Raw genomic sequence first — 18,227 nt, 5'->3', positions numbered from 1 at the left:
GTCTAGACCTTGAACAATAATCAATTAAGTTAATTACGTTCACCAACGAAATGCAAACCAGAATGTTTGTATTGTCAATTAACGTATAATTTCCATTGCACTAGATTATAGAAGTGTTTTAATTGGGTTTCTGAAAAGGAAGTAGAAGCCCTTTTGTTCTAAATGTAATGTCTGATATTAGAAACCACTTTAAAAATTTTCTTTTATTTCAACTGTAAATGGGTCTTGCTTTTTTCAGTTAAATATAAAATATATGTTCTAGAAGAGTTTCTGAAAGTCATATTCAAGACAGAATGCACCCTGCATTTCAAATATTTATGCTCATGTCTTTGGTCAGAATTTAGGCATACAGTAGTTCCCCCTTATCCATGGTTTTGCTTTCCACAGTTTCAGTTAACCACAATCAACCACAGTCAGAAAGTATTACATGGAAAATTCTAGAAATAATTCATACATTTTTAATTGTGCACCATTCTGAGTAGTGTAATGAAATCTTGCACCTTTTGTTCAGTATGTCCATGTTGTCTATGTTACCTGCTCATTAGTCACTTAATAGCTGCTGGATTATCAGATTGTCATTACGTTGCAGTACTCTTGTTCAAGTAACCTTTATTTTACCTAATAATGGCTTCAGTCACAAGACTAATGGTGCTGGCAATTTGGATATGCCAAAGAGAAGCCATAAAATGCTACCTTTGAAGTGAAAAGGTGAAAATTCTCAGCTGGGCATGGTGGCTCATGCCTGTAATCCCAGCACTTTGAGAGGCTGAGATGGATGGATCGCTTGAACCCAGGAGTTCAAAACCAGCCTGAGGAACATGGCGAAACACCATCTCAAAAAAAAAAAAAATTAGCTGGACATGGTGGCATGCAACTGTAGGCTCGGCTATGCAGGAGGCTGAAGTGGGAGGATCACCTGAACCTCAGAAGGTTGAGCCTGCAATAAGCCATGATTGCACCACTGCACTCCATCTAGCCTAAGCAACAAAGTGAGACCCTATCAAGAAAGAAAGAAAGTAGAGAGAGAGAGAGAGAGGAAGGAAGGAAGGAAGGAAGGAAGGAAGGAAGGAAGGAAGGAAGGAAGGAAGGAGGGAGAGAGGGAAGGAAGGAAGGTAGGTTCGTTCTCAACTTAGGAAAGAAAGGAAATTGTATTCTGAGGTTGTTAAAATTTACAGTAAGAACAAATCTTTAACTTATTAAATTGTGAAGAAGGAAAAAGAAATTCATGCTACTTTTTCTGTCACACCTCAAACTGCAAAAGTATATGTACTATCTGCAGTTTCAGGCATTCACTAGGGATCTTGGAACATATCCTCCCAAGGTTAAAAAGGGGGCTACTGTATAGTAACACCTAGCTGTGAGGGTGGCTGAGAAATGTAGCCCTCATTTTGCATGGCCAAATTGGATACAAAATAGCTTTTGCTATAGAGCTGCTTTCAAAAATTCAAGTTATTAAGTGACTTCACTGTGGTCGATTGCAACACTGCATATATGGGAAAGTACTTAGAGTTTTTGGTGTTCTATATGCAAGGCGTTTCTATCACTTATTAACCTTAGAATAGCTAATGGAATATGTAATGTCTAATTCATAAGCATTTTCATTTGTACCTTTTAGAAACTACAAAAAAGGAAGTTCAGAAAGACAAGTCCTGTGAACCCAAGTCCCAAAAAATAGAAGGAAAGTCATGGTCAGGTAACTCCTCATTTAATCCTCCTTTCATTTGTATCCTAGAACAAAAATATTGTGAAAGCGAAGTTTGATTGGCTATGTTATGGAATATGTTTTTACAGGTGAATTTTTTACTTGTAACTGGAAAATGAAGTATGTCACATTTGAAGATGAGGAACAGGCAAACTTAATCTATGGTAACTCCAGGTTCACAGGTACATGTTAAAAATGAAAGTAGGAAGAATAGATGGCAGTCCAATAGATGGATGTAATTTACTGTGGTACTCGATGATAAAGACTGAATTTAGCTAAGGCAGAATGGGAAGGTGTTCCTTGCATTATTTTGTCCTTGAGCTGGTGAATCTAAATATATACCAGATAGATATATTTGGTGGTGATGTACTATTGATGGCAGCATGTGCTATTGATGAATGCTCTTCTGCTTTAAAACTTATGGCATTAGTATCCATTTTTTAACCATGATATGGCCCTACCACTGCTTTAAAGCTATGATCTAAGCATACAGAGAAAATCAGACATTAGATACTAAAACTCGATAGAAATCATTTCAGCTATTCCTTTCCCTGGTAGGGCCACATCTAAACATATGAGACAAGTGAGAATCTATCTTGTTTTTGAAGACTTGCAAAGAAAGATCTACTCAACAGAGCAGAGTAGTTTCTGGCTTTCCGACAAAGCATGTCTTTAAAATGATTGTTCCAAAAGCACTCATATTTCACTAAAATGCTATTATATTGTTTTGCCTTTCACATCAACAAGTTGTAGAAGTAAATTAGATCAAGATTATCTTCTTCCTACCTGCCAATTTTTCTCTCATTTAAGCCTCAAATAACAAACTTTCTATCCTCAAATTTTCTGGTGAAAATGCATGGCATTGGTCAACCTCTTGCAGCCTGCTAGTTCATGTTCTTCTTCTTAGTCATCTTTATATCAATTTTGCTTTACCAATGTATGTAAAAATTGTGAGTAATCTTTTTTTTGAGTCACATCAAATCTCATATAGAAGGTATAAGGGCATGAATGATTGAATCCATGAATAAATCAAACGGAAGTCACTTTGCTGACATTTTATGAAATATACTTCATACTGTACTATTGAGCTAAAATGTAAATATATTAGTCAAGACTCTTGGAGGAAGGAGTTGTGGTGGTGGTATTTAGTCATTTATTTAACTAGAAAGTTCAGAGTGCAGCTGTTTTCAGGCACTAGATTCAAAGGCTCAATGATAGCAGCAGGATACTGTCTGTCTTCCTCTGAGCCCTGTTTTTCTGTGTCACTTTCAATTGAGACAGTTTTCTCCATGTTGTGACAAAAATGGCCATGAAAGCATCTCTAAGCTTAGATTCTACTAGTTTAGCAATCAGAGTACAAAAAGAATGATTCGTCCCTAATAGCTCTTCCAAAAGTTCTGAGGCTAACTCTCATAGGCCTATAGTAGGTTACATTGCTATCATATATGAATTGTTAGCCAGATGTATATCACATGACCATCCATGGCACAAAAGTGGGAGGCACAGTATGACCTGACTCATCTGAACTGACAATGGAGAGATGTTTTTCCAAAGAAAAAAGGAGGATGCTGTCCTCATGAAGGGAGCATGGATTCCTGACAGGCAAAAATAGCAGGTATTCATTACAATAGGCACTCATTTATTTTCCCTAACTGAAAGAATTGTTCACTTTACTGCTTGGTAATGTTTCCTGCTTGACAGATTTACACTCAATTATCAGAAATATTCAGTCTTGCAAGGAGGTAAAAGGCAGAACTGCCTTCAGTGGAGTTTCATTCAATCTGCTCCAGTTTGTGCAACTCCTGGAGACATTTGTTGGTGAAGACGCTCCCTTGAGTGTCAGCGAGACTCTCACCTCCTTTTTTAAGGAGGGCTATGTTGAAACAGAACAAGAGAAAATGAATGCCTTAGAACAGGTAGGTAATATTATTTATTAATGATACAAGTGAGGTCACTATTATAAATAAATCTCTCAACCTCAGTTGCTCCCGATGTGGCTAGTGTTAAAAAATGTACAACCAAACTGATCACTTTCTTTCAACAAGCATAGCCATTAAAGATTCTATTTTATCATCAAATATTCTAAGATCACACCCCAGAGAACTCATTCCCCTAATAATAACATGATTGCTCCTGGCAGAAGATGGTTTATTGTACAGCTTTATTCTTTCTCTGAAGCTTTTTGAGAAGCAGATATGGATATATGCAAAGATGTGTGTGTGCATTATTTGCCTGTGTGTGAGTGTCTTTATGAGTACACACACCTGGGGTATGATTATGGCCTGAGTATATATTTTTACTCATGAGCACCCAGGTAGTACATATTTCCTAAGAACTTACTACTTACTTGGGTGACAGGTAAGTGTGTACACACTAGCTTATATAAACAATTTATTCTCTCTTATATGAAATATGTAAATTACTTTCACTAAGCTTATTCAGTAATCATCAACCTTATGAGTCTTTTCAACCTAATTCTAGACAATTGCCTTTACCTTCTCAATTCCAGTTCTTCCTACTAAATCAAAAGGTATATATTCATTTTATTTTTGCAATTAAATCTATCTAGATGTTAATTCAATTACTATCTCACTAATCTAATTAACCTAGTGAAAACTCTAAAAGATAAATAAAATTAATGTCAAATATAGCCAAATTTCAATATAAAAAAAGAAGTTTTAAAACACAGCCATTTTTCATTATTTAAACACTGCCATTCATTTCCCTTCACTCAAAACATATCCCTTAGGGCCAGGTGCAGTGGCTCATGCTTGTAATTCCAGTGCTTTGGGAGGCTGAGGAGGGAAAATCTCTTGGGTTCAGGAATTTGAAGTTACAGTGAACTGTAATTATGCCACTCTATTCCATCCTGGGTGACATAGCAAGACTCTGTCTCTAAATAAAAATAATAATAATTTTAAAATACACTCTGTGTATTTATCACATTCCTGAACAACTAGAGAAGGAGTGGAAAAGAATGGTCAAAGATTCTTAAGGTTCGTAGAAGAAATTTGCAAAAAAAAAAAAAGATTCTTAAGGAATACTAATGCAGAGAATGCCTGTTACTGTTTTTTTCCTTCAAAGCCAGTCAAGTTTAGCAGTGGGAGGTTGTATACCAACTTTAGTGACACTAATGTTAATAAGTTCTGATAACCCCCTACCATGGGACCAACCACGAATGTCTGTTTTGTTTTGTTTTTGTTTTTGTTTTTGTTCTGGCCTAGAGGTAAAACAGAGAAATGGTATTTAAGGGATTAAAATTAATCACTGCATTTTCTTTTCTAAAAAATATTTAAAAAATTTTTTTTAAGACTGAGGTCTCACTATGTTGCTCAGGCTGGTCTCCAACTCCCAGCCTCAAGCAATACTCCTGCCTCAGCCTCTTGAGTGGCTGGCTTTACAGGGATGCGCCACTGCTGAATCACTGCATTTTCCATTAATATCACGCTTAGCCCCAAAGTAAATCTGTTTTAATAAAAGATGCTGGACTTTTTTGGGGATAAACACAGAATGCTAGCTAGCACAATGAACATGTATCTTCCGTGCTTTATTATCCTGTTTGTATCCTAGTTTAGCCAAAATGCTTTCCAAGTCCGACAGAGGCTTCTCCTAGAAGCCATCTTTCAGAAGTGGGACAGTGATGGCTCAGGCTTCCTGGATCTGAAGGAAGTTGATGAACTCTTGTATACATACAAGGAGGGAATGGAAAAAGAATCTATGAAGAAAGGTAAAATATAAGAATGTTCTTATTTAACTTGTGGTAATTAACTTGGCTTCAAGTTTCCCAGTACACCTATACAATTAAAATACTGGTTATGCGAAAACCACGAGATAACCCTTCATGTCTACTAGTATAGCTATACATTTATCTTATTTATTTTTAATTTCTAAAAATAGAGATGGGAGTCTCACTGTGCTGCCCAGGATGGGCTCTAATTCTTGGGATCCAGTGGTCCTCCCACCTCAGCCTCCTGAGCAGCTGTGACTGCAGGTACCTGCCACTGTGCCCAACTCTGGCTATAATCTTTTAAGTGGAAAATAACAAGTGTTGGCAAGGATGTGAAAATATTAGAAGCCTTGTGCATTAGTCAACACAGTCAGAAGTGGAATATGTTGCAGAATGCTTTGTCCAAAATCTTAAATCTATATAGTTAGATTCCTTCCGTATACCTGGCTACTCTCACTTTTAAGGTTAAAAGAATTCAAGCCATTCCACAGTTCTGCCTGTTGTCTCTTCTTGTTTTATCTCTTTGTCTTCACTGGCTTGCAAATTTCTTCTTCAATTTACTAACTTCTTATTCTCCTTAGTGACTTTTTATGTATTATATTTTTCTCTTATGACCAATATTTACCAGTCAAAAGCCACTAAAATTCTCATTCCAGTATGATAAATTCCTTTCTTCATTTTATTAGATCTTAGTTTAAATTATTTTTCTCCTCACTGGGTTTAAAGATTTATCTGGCTAACTTTGGTGTACCAGATTTTCAGTTTTTAAAGTACATAGTGTACAAGGGAAAGAATTGTCAAGGTTAGTTAAGTTCTTCAGCCCTTTCGAAAATCATTGTATTGGTTGAGCTTCAAATGTTCCTAAGTTTATTGATTGTCATGTTCTCTTCAGTAACTATGTCTTCTACAAACTTTACATTATACTACCTGGCTTGTCTTAGGATACATCCAAAGAGAATTTACTTAATGAAATTCCAAAAGGCATAATGATGTGATTTTCACTTACAAAATGGGCAAATTTCATAACACAAAACCACATCCTACAGAGAACACTAGACAGTAGTTATAGCATCTGGGTTCCAATACTGGATCTTCACTAAATGATCCCGTGATCTTTGGCAAGTTCCTTAACTTCCATAGACCCAGGTCTCCTTGTTTTTAAAACGAAGGCTTTAGATATGAAGAATCCTAGAATTCAAGGAACCTAAGGGTAGTGTTATAAGGAAGTCCCATATATTCGATGATATGGAATCCAATTATGTGGAATTATATGGGATCATATATATGAGTAAGGTATAGCAATAGGGACAGATAGATAGCATAAAATGTGAAAGATTAAGCCCAGCAAATGAGAACAAGGACAGCAATGAGGAGGCAGAATCTGCTGCCAGATAAAAATGTCTGCAAACAAGAACAATTATTCTCTCCAAGGGCAGGCTTATACAAAATGACTCTCAATAAACACATATTGGTAGCCATTTGGTCTGAGGAGATGATTGCTGAGCTGATGGCCGTATGGAAGAAGAAAAGCAGGTTTATCCTCTTTAAAAAGGAAGAAGATTCTAAATTTCAAGCATTGCTAATAACTGATTGGCAAATCTTCAAACAGCTCTTTTGTTTGTTTGCTTGTTTTGGTCTACTCTTATTGCTTCTTTGTCCAAGATTTAAAATTGGGATTTAAATAGCATAAAATCATAGGATTAGAAGTTTTTAGAAAGGTTTCTGCTGGTGTCCTCAAAATGAAAGATTTCTATATGGAAGAGGAAACTTGAAACTTTTAGTCTGTCATCCCCCTCCCCACCTTTTTTTTAGAGACAAGGTCTCACTCTGTTGCCAAGGCTGGAGTGCAGTGGCATAATCATGGCTCACTCCAGCCTCTGTCTCCCAGGCTCGAATGATCCTCCCATCTCAGCCTCCCGAGTAGCTAAGACTATATAGGCTGTGCCACCATGCCTGGCTAATTTTTTTTAAGACAGGGTCTCACTATGTTGCCCGGGCTAGTCTTGAACTCCTGGGCTCAAGAGATCCTCCTGCCTCAGTCTCCCAAAGTTCTGGGATTACAGGTGTGAGCCACTGCACCCAGCCTCATTTCCGCTTTTATTCCTGTCTAATACAGCCTAATCTTTTGGGCAGAAACATCACAAATAAAAAGCTATAGAACATGTGACCTGTCTGCATTGTTGAATTTAATGGAATAAGTCATTTTTTCCCCATTACTTTTCATAGGATAGCTATTAACATTATTGGCTATGCCTTTTTTCTATTTAAATGACTAAATTTGCTTTAATATGTTCATTTCTATTCCAGTAGGACATTTAACTCTTTTATAATTAAAACATTTTGGAAACATTTATTTTGGTGACATCAGCGAGATGGCCAACTAGAAGCTCTTAGGGCCTGTTTCCCTCACAAAGACAAGCCAGAACAACAAATAAACAATTACATTAAGAAAAATAACTGAGGGAGAGTGCCATCTTGCATCAGAGGAGTAGCAGAGATCCTGGTCAGCACAGAAGCTCAAGATGGCCACATAGAGAATAGAAGGTGATGCCAGGTCTCCACTACCCCATCCCCCAACCAGGATCAGGTGGGAACTGGGAAGAACTTCTACCTATGAAGTGGAAGTAAGCAAGAGGATCCCAGCAACCCCCATCGACACCTTGGACACCTACACAGCTCACTACTGGGGTCCCCTGCAGTCCTCACAGGCATTAAGCCTAGCTGAGGGAGCTGCCTCTAGACCACATACCTGTGCTCTCCCCAGAGAAGAAGCTGACATAGTGCCCTGACCCTTGTGGCCCGTGTGGCTATTGCACTACACCAGCTTGGGATTGGAACTATGGCTGGAGTGTGTCTTGCTCAGGGGTGAGTAGTCACGACACCCCTTCATCCCTGGGGCTAAATCACCTCAGGCCAGTGGCCCAGCATCCTCAAGTGGAGCTGCAAGCACTCTTCCACATGAGGCCAAGTGGAGGTGGAGTCACTCCATCTACCTCTCCCCTCATTCCCTTGGGCCAAAGCTGAGGCACTACTCTGCCTCCTAGAAAAACAATTCCTTGACCGCTCAAAGCAGTCATTCCTCCATAGTGCCTCAGTTGAAGAAACTCCCTGCATCCCAAGAAATGGTGCCTTGGCCACTCAGAACAGTCACACACCCAGCCCTGAGCTGAAGCAGCACATTGCCCTCTGGGAATTGGCACCCTGGCCAAACTGAGCTGCTACACATCCCAGTGCTGAGTTGATGTAGTAACCTGTGTCCCAAGGAAACAGAGCATTGGCTGAGCTAAGGAACTCTGCCCTACAGTCCAAACAACTCTAGTACCTGGCTTCTCTGGAGCTGTACTAGACCCTTAGAGTCTGAGTGGCTGAAATACCCCTCTCCCTGGGAAGTGGAGTCACTGCTATTCTTTTCCTTATACTCCCTAAGGCCCAAACAACAGCTGTGCTCTGCCTTTCTGGGTTACTTGCTGCCACCGTACCTGGTCTTACAGTGTCTTGGATAATGCTGAGCCCCACCATTCCATGGTCTTGTGTCACTACTACACAGTGCCTCATGCCCTGAGACCTGAGTTGCCTTTGAGTTTTATTTGCTTAGGTTCCCATATTGCAACCATATCCTCCTGCTGGGCCCAAACCTCCAGAGCAAGCGTTCTCTCTGGAGTCAGGCCAGTGCTGTGCCCTGCCCCCCAGGGGTAGAATCACAGCTACAGCCCAGCCTCCTGGGCTCAAGCTGCTAGGGAGTGCCTCAGAGTCACAGATCCTGTGTCTGTGGGAAACCTACACCCAACCCTGCCACAGAAAGCAAACCTGCACCCCAAGACTCAGGAGCCACAATGAGTTTGGGAGATCCTGTGCTTAGGACCCTAACCCCACACCTGCTCTGAGCACCTGCACCTGGAATCCAGTGCCACTGCAGCTGCTTATAGGCCATGTCCGATCTGACACCAAGAGGGATCCCGCTCAGCTAAGTTTCCCCATTGTGGGGAAAACAAGAGTAACAGGACTCCAAAAGCCCTCAACATCAAGGACATTAATAACATATGCTGCTGCATCTATTGAGATGGTCATGTAATTTTTTGTCTATTCTGTTGATGGGATGTATCATGGTTATTGTATGTTAAATCATCTTTGCATTATTGGGATAAATCTCAGTTGATCAGGGTGAATGATCTTTTATTTCCTTATTATTATTATTTTTTTTAAATAGAGACAGGGTCTCATTATGTTGCCCAGACTAGTCTCAAACTATTGCGCTCAAGTGATCCTCCTGCCCTGGCCCCGCAAAGTGCTGGGATTAGAGGTAAAGGCCACCACACCCAGCCTTTCTTTTATTCTCTGTGTGAATGATCTTTTTAATGTGTTGCTGCATTCAGTTTGCTAGCATTTTGTTGAGAATTCTTACCTTTATGTTCATTAGGGATACCGGCTTACAATTTCCGTTTCTGTTGTTGTTGTGTTCTTGTCTGGCATTAGTGTTAGTGTAATGCTGGCCTCATAGAATGAGTTTGGAAGAATTCCCTCCTCTTCAATTTTCTAAAACAGTTTGAGAAGAACTGATATTAGATATTCTTTAAACATTTGGTAGAATTCCGCAGTGGAGCCATCAGATCCTGGGCTTTTCTTTGATGAGAGACATTTTATTACAGATTAAATCTTGTTAGTTATGATTGGTCTGTTCAGGTTTTCTATTTCTTTTTGCTTCAATCTTGGTAGGTTGTATGTATCCAGGAATTTTCCATTTCTGCTAGGTTTTCTATTATGTTGGCATATGGTTTGTAATAGTCACTAATGATTCTTTGTATTGCTGTGGTATCAGTTGTAATATCTCCTTTTTCATTTCTGATTTTATTCATTTGGGTCTTTTTTTTCTTGGTTAGTCTAGCTAATGGTTTGGCAATATGGTTTATCTTTTACAAAACCAACTTTTTGTTTGGTTGATTTTTTGGTATTTTTTTTGTCTCAATTGTATTTATTTCTGCTTTGATCTTTATTATTTCTTTTTTTCTACCAGTTTTGGGTCTGGTTTATTCTTGATTTCCAAATTCCTTGAGATGCATTGTTAGATTGTTTATTTGAAAGCTTTCTACAATTTTGATGTGAGCATTTATTTCTATAAACTTCTATTTCAATACTGCTTTTTCTGTATTCCGTAGGTTTTAGTATGTTGTGTTTCTATTTTCATTTGTTCCAAGAAATTTTATGATGGCATAGGACCTCAGTAGAAGAAAATTTAAAAAATAAATTAAAAAGTAAAAAGTAAAAATTCAAAAAAAAATTTAAATTCCCTTCTTCATTTCTTCATTGACCCACTGCTCATTCAGGAGCATGTTGTTTAACTTCTAAAGTTCCTCCTGTTATTGATTTATATTTTTATTTCATTGAGGTCAGAAAAGATATTTGATATGATTTCAATTCCTTTAAATTTGATAAGATTTGTTTTGTGACTTAGCATGTGGTCTATCCTGGAGAATGTTCCATGGGCTGAAAAAAAAGGTGTATTCTGCAGCTAGCTGTTGGATAAAATGTTCTATAAATACCTGTTAGGTCCATTTGGTCTAATGTTTAGTTTAAATCCAATGTGAAAATGACCATACTACCACTGTCACCAGCTGCTGACATGGGTAGGTCCCTTGTGGGGCTGCCGGTGTGGGTCGCTAGGGCGGTGGACATCACGCTGCTATTCCGGGCCAGCGTCAAGACCGTGAAGAGGCAGAACAAAGCGCTGGGAGTGGCAGTGGGTGGCGGAATCGATGGCAACTGGGATGAGCTGTTCCACCGGAGTCCCTGGCCCAAGGGCAACTTCTCCAGCTGGGCCCGCGAAGTGATTTCTCACATTGGCAAACTGAGAGATTTTCTTCTGGAACACAGGAAAGATTATATTAGTGCTTATAGCCATACCATGTCTGAATATGGGAGGATGACAGACACAGAATGAGACCAGATAGACCAGGATGTCCACATATTCATGAGGACCTGTTCTGAAGCAATTCAACAACTATGAAGGGAAGCTCTCAAGGAGATACATTCCCGGCAAGTGAAGGAGCACAGGACTGCTGTTTTGGATTTCATTGAAGATTACTTAAAAAAAGAGTGTGTTAACTTTACTCAGAACAAAGAGCCATCCAAGTTAAAAGAGTGGTGGATAAGAAAAGATTATCTAAGCTGGAACCAGAACCAAATACAAAGACAAGAGAATCCACATCTTCTGAGAAAGTTTCACAGTGTCCTTCAAAAGACTGAAGAAAACCCTGCCACTGAAGAACATCCAGAAAAGATTTTGACTGAAACCCAACCTGAATTGGGAACCTGGGGAGATGGCAAAGGTGAAGATGAGTTATCCCCAGAAGAAATACAAATGTTTGAACAGGAAAATCAGCGACTAATTGGGGAAATGAACAGCTTGTTTGATGAAGTGAGGCAGATCGAAGGGAGAGTGGTTGAGATTTCCAGACTTCAAGAGATATTCACGGAAAAGGTTTTGCAACAGGAAGCTGAGATTGATAGCCTTCACCAGTTTGTTGTGGGGGGCAACTGAAAATATCAAGGAAGGCAATGAAGACATAAGAGAGGCCATTAAAAACAACGCTGGCTTCCGCGTGTGGATCCTCTTCTTCCTCGTGATGTGCTCCTTCTCCCTGCTCTTCCTCGACTGCTACCACAGCTAGCCGGGGCCTCGGGGGCCCAGCACGAGAGTCTGATTGGCGCTCACAGACTGCGTACTCTCATGTACCCCCGGTGCTGGAGCATGGTATGACCACATTTTATCACAGAGCCATTTTAAGAGAAAGGGATTCAGACAGACAGACATATTCCCCAAAAAGGGATACCCAGGCCGATGGTGTTCAGCCTATTTCACAGCTGAAAAAGAAAACAGTGCACACCAATGGGAAGTGGCCTATGTAGCTATCACAAGGCTAAACAAACTGAATGCTGGAGCCGGTGATTAGCTGCTCCTGAACTTGAGGCCGCCTTGACAGGGGGTGCTGCTTCAGTAGCAGGGGCACAGCAGGCCTCCAGAGCCCCCAATTGTCTCAGGGTTCAAAGGAAGTCACTGACCTTTCCCATCCCAGTAGCTTCAGGGAAGAACGTAGTTAATAACGTCTCTCAACAAATGATAACTTCTTTGTTTCCTTGTGGCTTCTTGTCTGTCTGAGTCAACCAATACACAGACTCACTGGATTATAGAAAAGAAAATTCACATTTGCCTTGTTAGTCTAATAAATACAATTACAGCCCCTTAAAAAAAAAGAAGAAAAAGAAAATGAAAATGACCATACTGTCAAAAGCAATCTACAGATTCAATACAATCCTGATCAAATACCAATAGCATTTTTCATAGAAATAAAAAAAATTCTAAAATTCATATGGTATCACAAAACGCCATGGATGGCCAAAACAATCCTGAACAAAAAGAACAAAGAGGGATCACGTTATCAGACTTTAAAATATACTACAAATCTCTAGTAACCAAAACAGCATGGTACTGGCATAAAAACACATAGGCCAATGGAACAGAATAGAGAACCAGAAAGAAATCCATATATTTACAGCCAACTGATTTTCAACAAAGGTACCAAGAACATTCACTGGGGAAGGGAGAGTTACTTCAACAAATAATGCTGGGGAAATTGGATGTTCATATGAAGGAAAATAAAACTAGACCCCTATCTCTCGGGCCAGGCACTGTGGCTTACACCTGTAATCCCAGCACTTTGGGAAGCCGAGGCAGGTGGATCACCTGAGATCAGGAGTTCCAGACCAGCCTGGCCAACACGGCAATACCCTGTCTCTACTAAAAATACAAAAATTAGCCAGGCATGGTGGCACGTGCCTGTAGTCCCAGCTACTCGGGAGGCTGAGGCAGGAAAATTGCTTAAACCCAGGAGGAAGAGGTTGCAGTGAGCCGAGATTGTGCCACTGCACTCCAGCCTGTGTGACAGAGCGAGATTCTGTCTCAAAAAAAAAAAAAAAAAAAAAAAAAAAAAAAAAAAAACTTAAAATGGATCAAAGGCTTAAACGTAAGACCCCCAGACTATTAAACTACTGAAGAAAACATAAGGGAAACACTTCAGTACATTCATTTAGGAAAATATTTTATGGGGAAGACCTCAAAAGCACAGGCAACAAAAGCAAAATTAGACAAGTGGGATTATATCAAATTAAAAAGCTTCTGCACTGCAAAGGAAACAATCAATGGAGTGAAGGGACAACCTGCAGAAGGGAAGAAAACATTTTCAAACTATTCATCTGACAAGGGATTAATATTCAAAATGTACAAGGAACTCAAACAAAGCAATAGCCAAAAAAAGAAAAAGAAAAATCAAATAATTCAAATTTAAGGTGGGTAAATGAGCTGAATAGACATCTCTCAAAAGAAAATAAAAATGGCCAACAGGTATTTGAAAAAATGCTTAACATCACTAATCAGGGAAATACAAATCAAAACCGCAATGAGGTATTATCTCACCCTGGCTAGAATGGCTATTACCAAAAAGACAAAAAATAACAAATGCTGCCGAGGATGCAAAGGGAAACTCTTATACATTGTTGGTGGGATGTAAATTAGTACAGCCACTATTGAAAACAGTATGGAGCTCCCTCAAAACACTAAAAACAGAGCTCTAGTAATCTCACTCAAAGTATATATCCAAAAGAAAGGAAATAAGTATGTTAAAGAGATTTCTACATTCCCATGTTTATTGCTGCATTACTCACAATAGCTGAGATATGAGATCAGCCTAAGTGTCTATCAACAGATGAATGGATAAAGAAAATTTGGTCTATATACACAATGGAGTAGTATTTAGCCACCAAAAAGAAAAAAATCTGTCATTTGCCGCAACATAGATGAGCTTGGAGGGCATTGTGTTAAATGAAATAAGCCAGGCACAAAAAGATAAATATTACATGTTCTTACTCATATGTTGAAGCTAAAAAAGTTGAGCTTATTTAAGGAGAAAGTAGAATAGTGATTACTAGAGACAGGGAAGGTTAAGCATAGAGGGAATATCCAAAGGTTGGTTAATGGATACAAAAGTACAGCTAGATATGAGGCACAAGTTATAGTGTTCTATAGCACTGTAGAGTGACTATAATTAACAGCAATTGGTTGTATATTTTCAAATAGCTAGAAGAGCAGATTTTGAATGTTCCCAACACAAAGAAGTGACAAATGTTTGAGGTGATGAATATGCTCATTATGCTGATTTGAGTATTATATATTGTGTACATGTATTGAAATAACACTCTGTACCCCATAAATATGGACAATTATGCATCAATTAAAAATAATAAAGGCAAAAAATACAGTTGGAAGTAATAAAACATTTATTTTAAAACAAAACAACAACAACAAAAAATACTTTGGTGATACTTTTTGTCACGAAGTTACAGAAACCATGAAAATTAAGAACCATAGTTATTTAAAGGTCTCATTGAAAAGCACACAAGAGTTTTTTAAAGAAACTGAAAACTGGATAAGTAGCTAGCATAAAACTCCTGATGCTATTCCTTTGCTCTGGAACTCTGGAATAAAGAATCTCTAAGAAACTCTTCCATCTTTCTTTGATTTCCATAACCTTGACACTTTTGAAGATTATAAGTTGGTTGCAGTATGTCCTTCATTTAGATTTATCTACTGTTTCCCCATGATTAAATTCAGGTTATTCATCTTTGTCAGAAATATATCACAGAAGCAGTGCTGTGTTCTTTTTATTGTATCTTATCAAAAGTCCTATAGTAATAACGTTGACCAATTGATTAAGATTATATCTGTCAGGCCCCTCCACTTTAAAGCTACTTTTTTCCCCTTTGTGATTAATAAGTATTTAATGGGTGTCCATTGAAACCATATAAACCATTCTTCCTTTTTGTCAACTTTTCATTTATTCATTTATAGCAGTATGTATTCATGGTTTCCTTTTTTATTCAATGGGTTATATTCCAATATTATCCCTATTTGTTTTGATACTCATATTGTCCCAGTTTTAGCAATGGGAGTTCTTTCACTCTGCACTCTGGCTCCTGTGTCCTCCCCTCCCCACGCCCAACCTTTTTTCTTTTTGAGACCAGGTCTCATTCTGTCACTCAGGCTGGAGTGCAGTGGTGCAACTGTAGCTCACTGCAGCCTCCAACTCCTGGACTCAAGCGATCATCCCATCACAGACTCCAGAGCAACTGGGACTACAGGTATGCATCATCATGCCTGGCTAATTTTTCGAATTTTTGGTATGGATGGGGTCTCTCTGTGTTGCCCATGCTGGTCACAAACTCCTGGCCTTAAGCAATCCTCTCACCTCAGTCTCCCGAAGTGCTGGGATTACAGGCATGAGCCACCATGCCCGACCTCAGCATTTCATTAGGAAAACTGTCAAACATGGCAAAGCTGAAAGAATTTTACAGACAGTACCTATATACCCACCACATAAATTCTATCATTAACATTTTACCTCACTTTTTAATCTGTCTGTTCATCTCTCTATCCCTCTATCCTTCCATCTCTCTTATTTTTGATGCATGTGGTCCATTTTAAGTAAATTATAGAAATCAATACATTTCTCCCTAAATACCTCAGCATGCATATCATTCATTAGAGTTCTATATTTGTTAACAGCTTTTTTCTTTCTTTTTGCACATAGGGAAAGAAGGGAGCTTTTTCCTCTTGAGACCAAATTTCCATAAAATGAGATGCAAAAATTTTAAGTGTATATTTGCTGAGTTTTGACAAATACACGCCCTGTGCACCCCATACTCCTATCAAGATACAGAACAAAGAGCACAGTGACACTCACCTGTAATCCCAGCTAATCGAGAGGCAGAGGCAGGAAGATCACTTGAGCCCAGCAGTTCAAGATCAGCCTGGGTAACACTGCAAAAACCATCTCTTAAAAAATAAATAAATAAAAGATATAGAACAAAAAAAGTCGTCACGCCTCTTTCCCATTCAGTTGTCCACCTTCCAATCCCCAAAGCAACCACTTTTCTATTTTCTACCATAAATTAGTTTTATCTCTTCTGGAATTTCATAAAAATGAAATTATATAGTATGCACCTTTTTTACAGAGTTTAAACTCTATGTACTCTTTTGTGTAAGCCTTCTTTCACTCAGCATAATTTTTACTTTTTTTTTTAACTTTTTGGGGGAGACAGAGTCTCACTCTGTTGCCCAAGCTGGAGGGTAGTGGCATGTGATCATAACTCACTGCAGCCTTGAACTCCTGGGCTCAAGCAATCCTCCCGCCTCAGCATCCCGAGTAGCTGGGAGACTACAGGTGCACACCACCATGCCTGACTAGTTTATAAACCTTTTGTAGAGACAAGGTCTCACCATGTTGCCCAGGCTGGCCACTAACTCCTGGCCTCAAGTGATCCTCCCTCCTCAGCCTCCCAAAGCTCTGGATTACATTCATAAGCCACTGGTCCTGGTCGACTCAGCATAATTTTTCTTGAGAGTCTTAATATGTTGCTACATGTATCAGCAATTTGCTTCTTTTTATTGCTGAGTAGTATTCCATTGTATGAATATACCATGGTTTGTTTATCCGTTTTCCTATCTATGGACACTTGGGCTGTTTCCAGTTCTTAGCTATTATAAATAAAGCTACTCTGCACAATCTTAAGTAAATCTTCTGGTGAATATGTTTTCATTTCTTATTAATAAATACTTAGGAGTGGAATTTCTAGGCCACAGGGTCTATATATATTTAGCTTTATAAAAAACTGCCAATTCTCTGCATCCTTTTAACATGTATCCCTCGTTCTTTGAGCACGTCCTTGCTTTCCGGCACAAAGAGATCTTCCAGGTTGATCTTATATTTTCCCTGCTTTCACCCTGGAATTATTCATCTCCCCAAGCCAGCATCTGGGTTCTACATGTGCTCATTACCCATGAGTCTCCTCTCTCAGATTTCTCAGTGGACAGATGTAGAAACTGTGTGTGTGTGCGTGCACGTGTGCATGCACTCATGCGTGCCTGTGCGTGTACATGTATGTACACATTTATATCTGTACATACCTTTCTGTCTACTAATATTAAAAACCATGAGTTCACACTGGTAATTCCAAGTCCAATCCAACACAGCAGGGTTCATTCTAGTTTCTTCTCATTCCCTTTTGTAGTTCCCTTTTCTCTGGCTTGTGTTATCCTAAATACATTTATTTATTTGATCAATCCTCCACTGAATCCATTAGTTCTATATGGAACTAATCTCCCATCACTGTTGCTGTCCTCTCTTCCACACTGATTTCCTTCTTACTACATTTAAGTTCTAACATCTTGCACTAATCGGCCCTTCCCACATGGCTATCCTCCTTACTCTGCTTAGGTTCTGACATCCCTCAACAGATCACCCCCTCCGAGTGGATGCCCTTTACATAGTCCTTAGGCTCTGACACTCCATGCCAAGGCACATTTTCATGTGGATTCCCTTGTCAATTCACTCAGGCTCTGACTCCTTATGCTGAGCTGACCCCCAGCCTATGTAGATGGCCCTTCCATGTAGACACCCTCCTCACCCTGTTTAGGTTCTGACTTCCCAGGCCAGGCCATCCCTCGATTTGGATGCCCTCCTCACCCTGCTCAAGATTAAACACCCCGTGTTGGGCATCCATCTCATACGGATACCCTGTTTGTACTGCTTGGAATCTGACACCCAAGTTAAACCACCTCTTTGTAAGGCCAGCCTCTTTACCCACATGGACTGAAGGTTGCCCTTCCACATGGATACCCTCCTCGCCCTGCTCAGGCTCTGACAACCCATGCCCAGCTAACCCTGCACAGATTTGGGCCCTGATACCCTG

The 18,227-nt window shown here is 39.4% G+C and overlaps 1 protein-coding gene and 1 pseudogene across 1 annotated transcript in view; both read left to right on the top strand.

Moving 5' to 3' along the window:
- EFCAB5 (EF-hand calcium binding domain 5) overlaps positions 1-18,227 on the top strand; it is a 165,155-nt gene that overhangs the window by 114,053 nt on the left and 32,875 nt on the right. Inside the window, exons 11-14 of the mRNA XM_003277076.2 lie at positions 1,616-1,693; positions 1,792-1,884; positions 3,404-3,618; positions 5,273-5,429. Of these exons, the coding sequence (XP_003277124.1) occupies positions 1,616-1,693; positions 1,792-1,884; positions 3,404-3,618; positions 5,273-5,429 (543 nt within the window). The remainder of the gene's footprint in view (positions 1-1,615; positions 1,694-1,791; positions 1,885-3,403; positions 3,619-5,272; positions 5,430-18,227) is intronic.
- LOC105739083 lies at positions 11,014-12,094 on the top strand (annotated as a pseudogene).

Source organism: Nomascus leucogenys, chromosome 19 (genome assembly GCF_006542625.1).
Source record: "Nomascus leucogenys isolate Asia chromosome 19, Asia_NLE_v1, whole genome shotgun sequence".
Taxonomy (NCBI): Eukaryota; Metazoa; Chordata; class Mammalia; order Primates; family Hylobatidae; genus Nomascus; species Nomascus leucogenys.
Note: the sequence above shows the minus strand (reverse complement) of the source record. Positions and strands in the feature narration are given on the sequence as shown.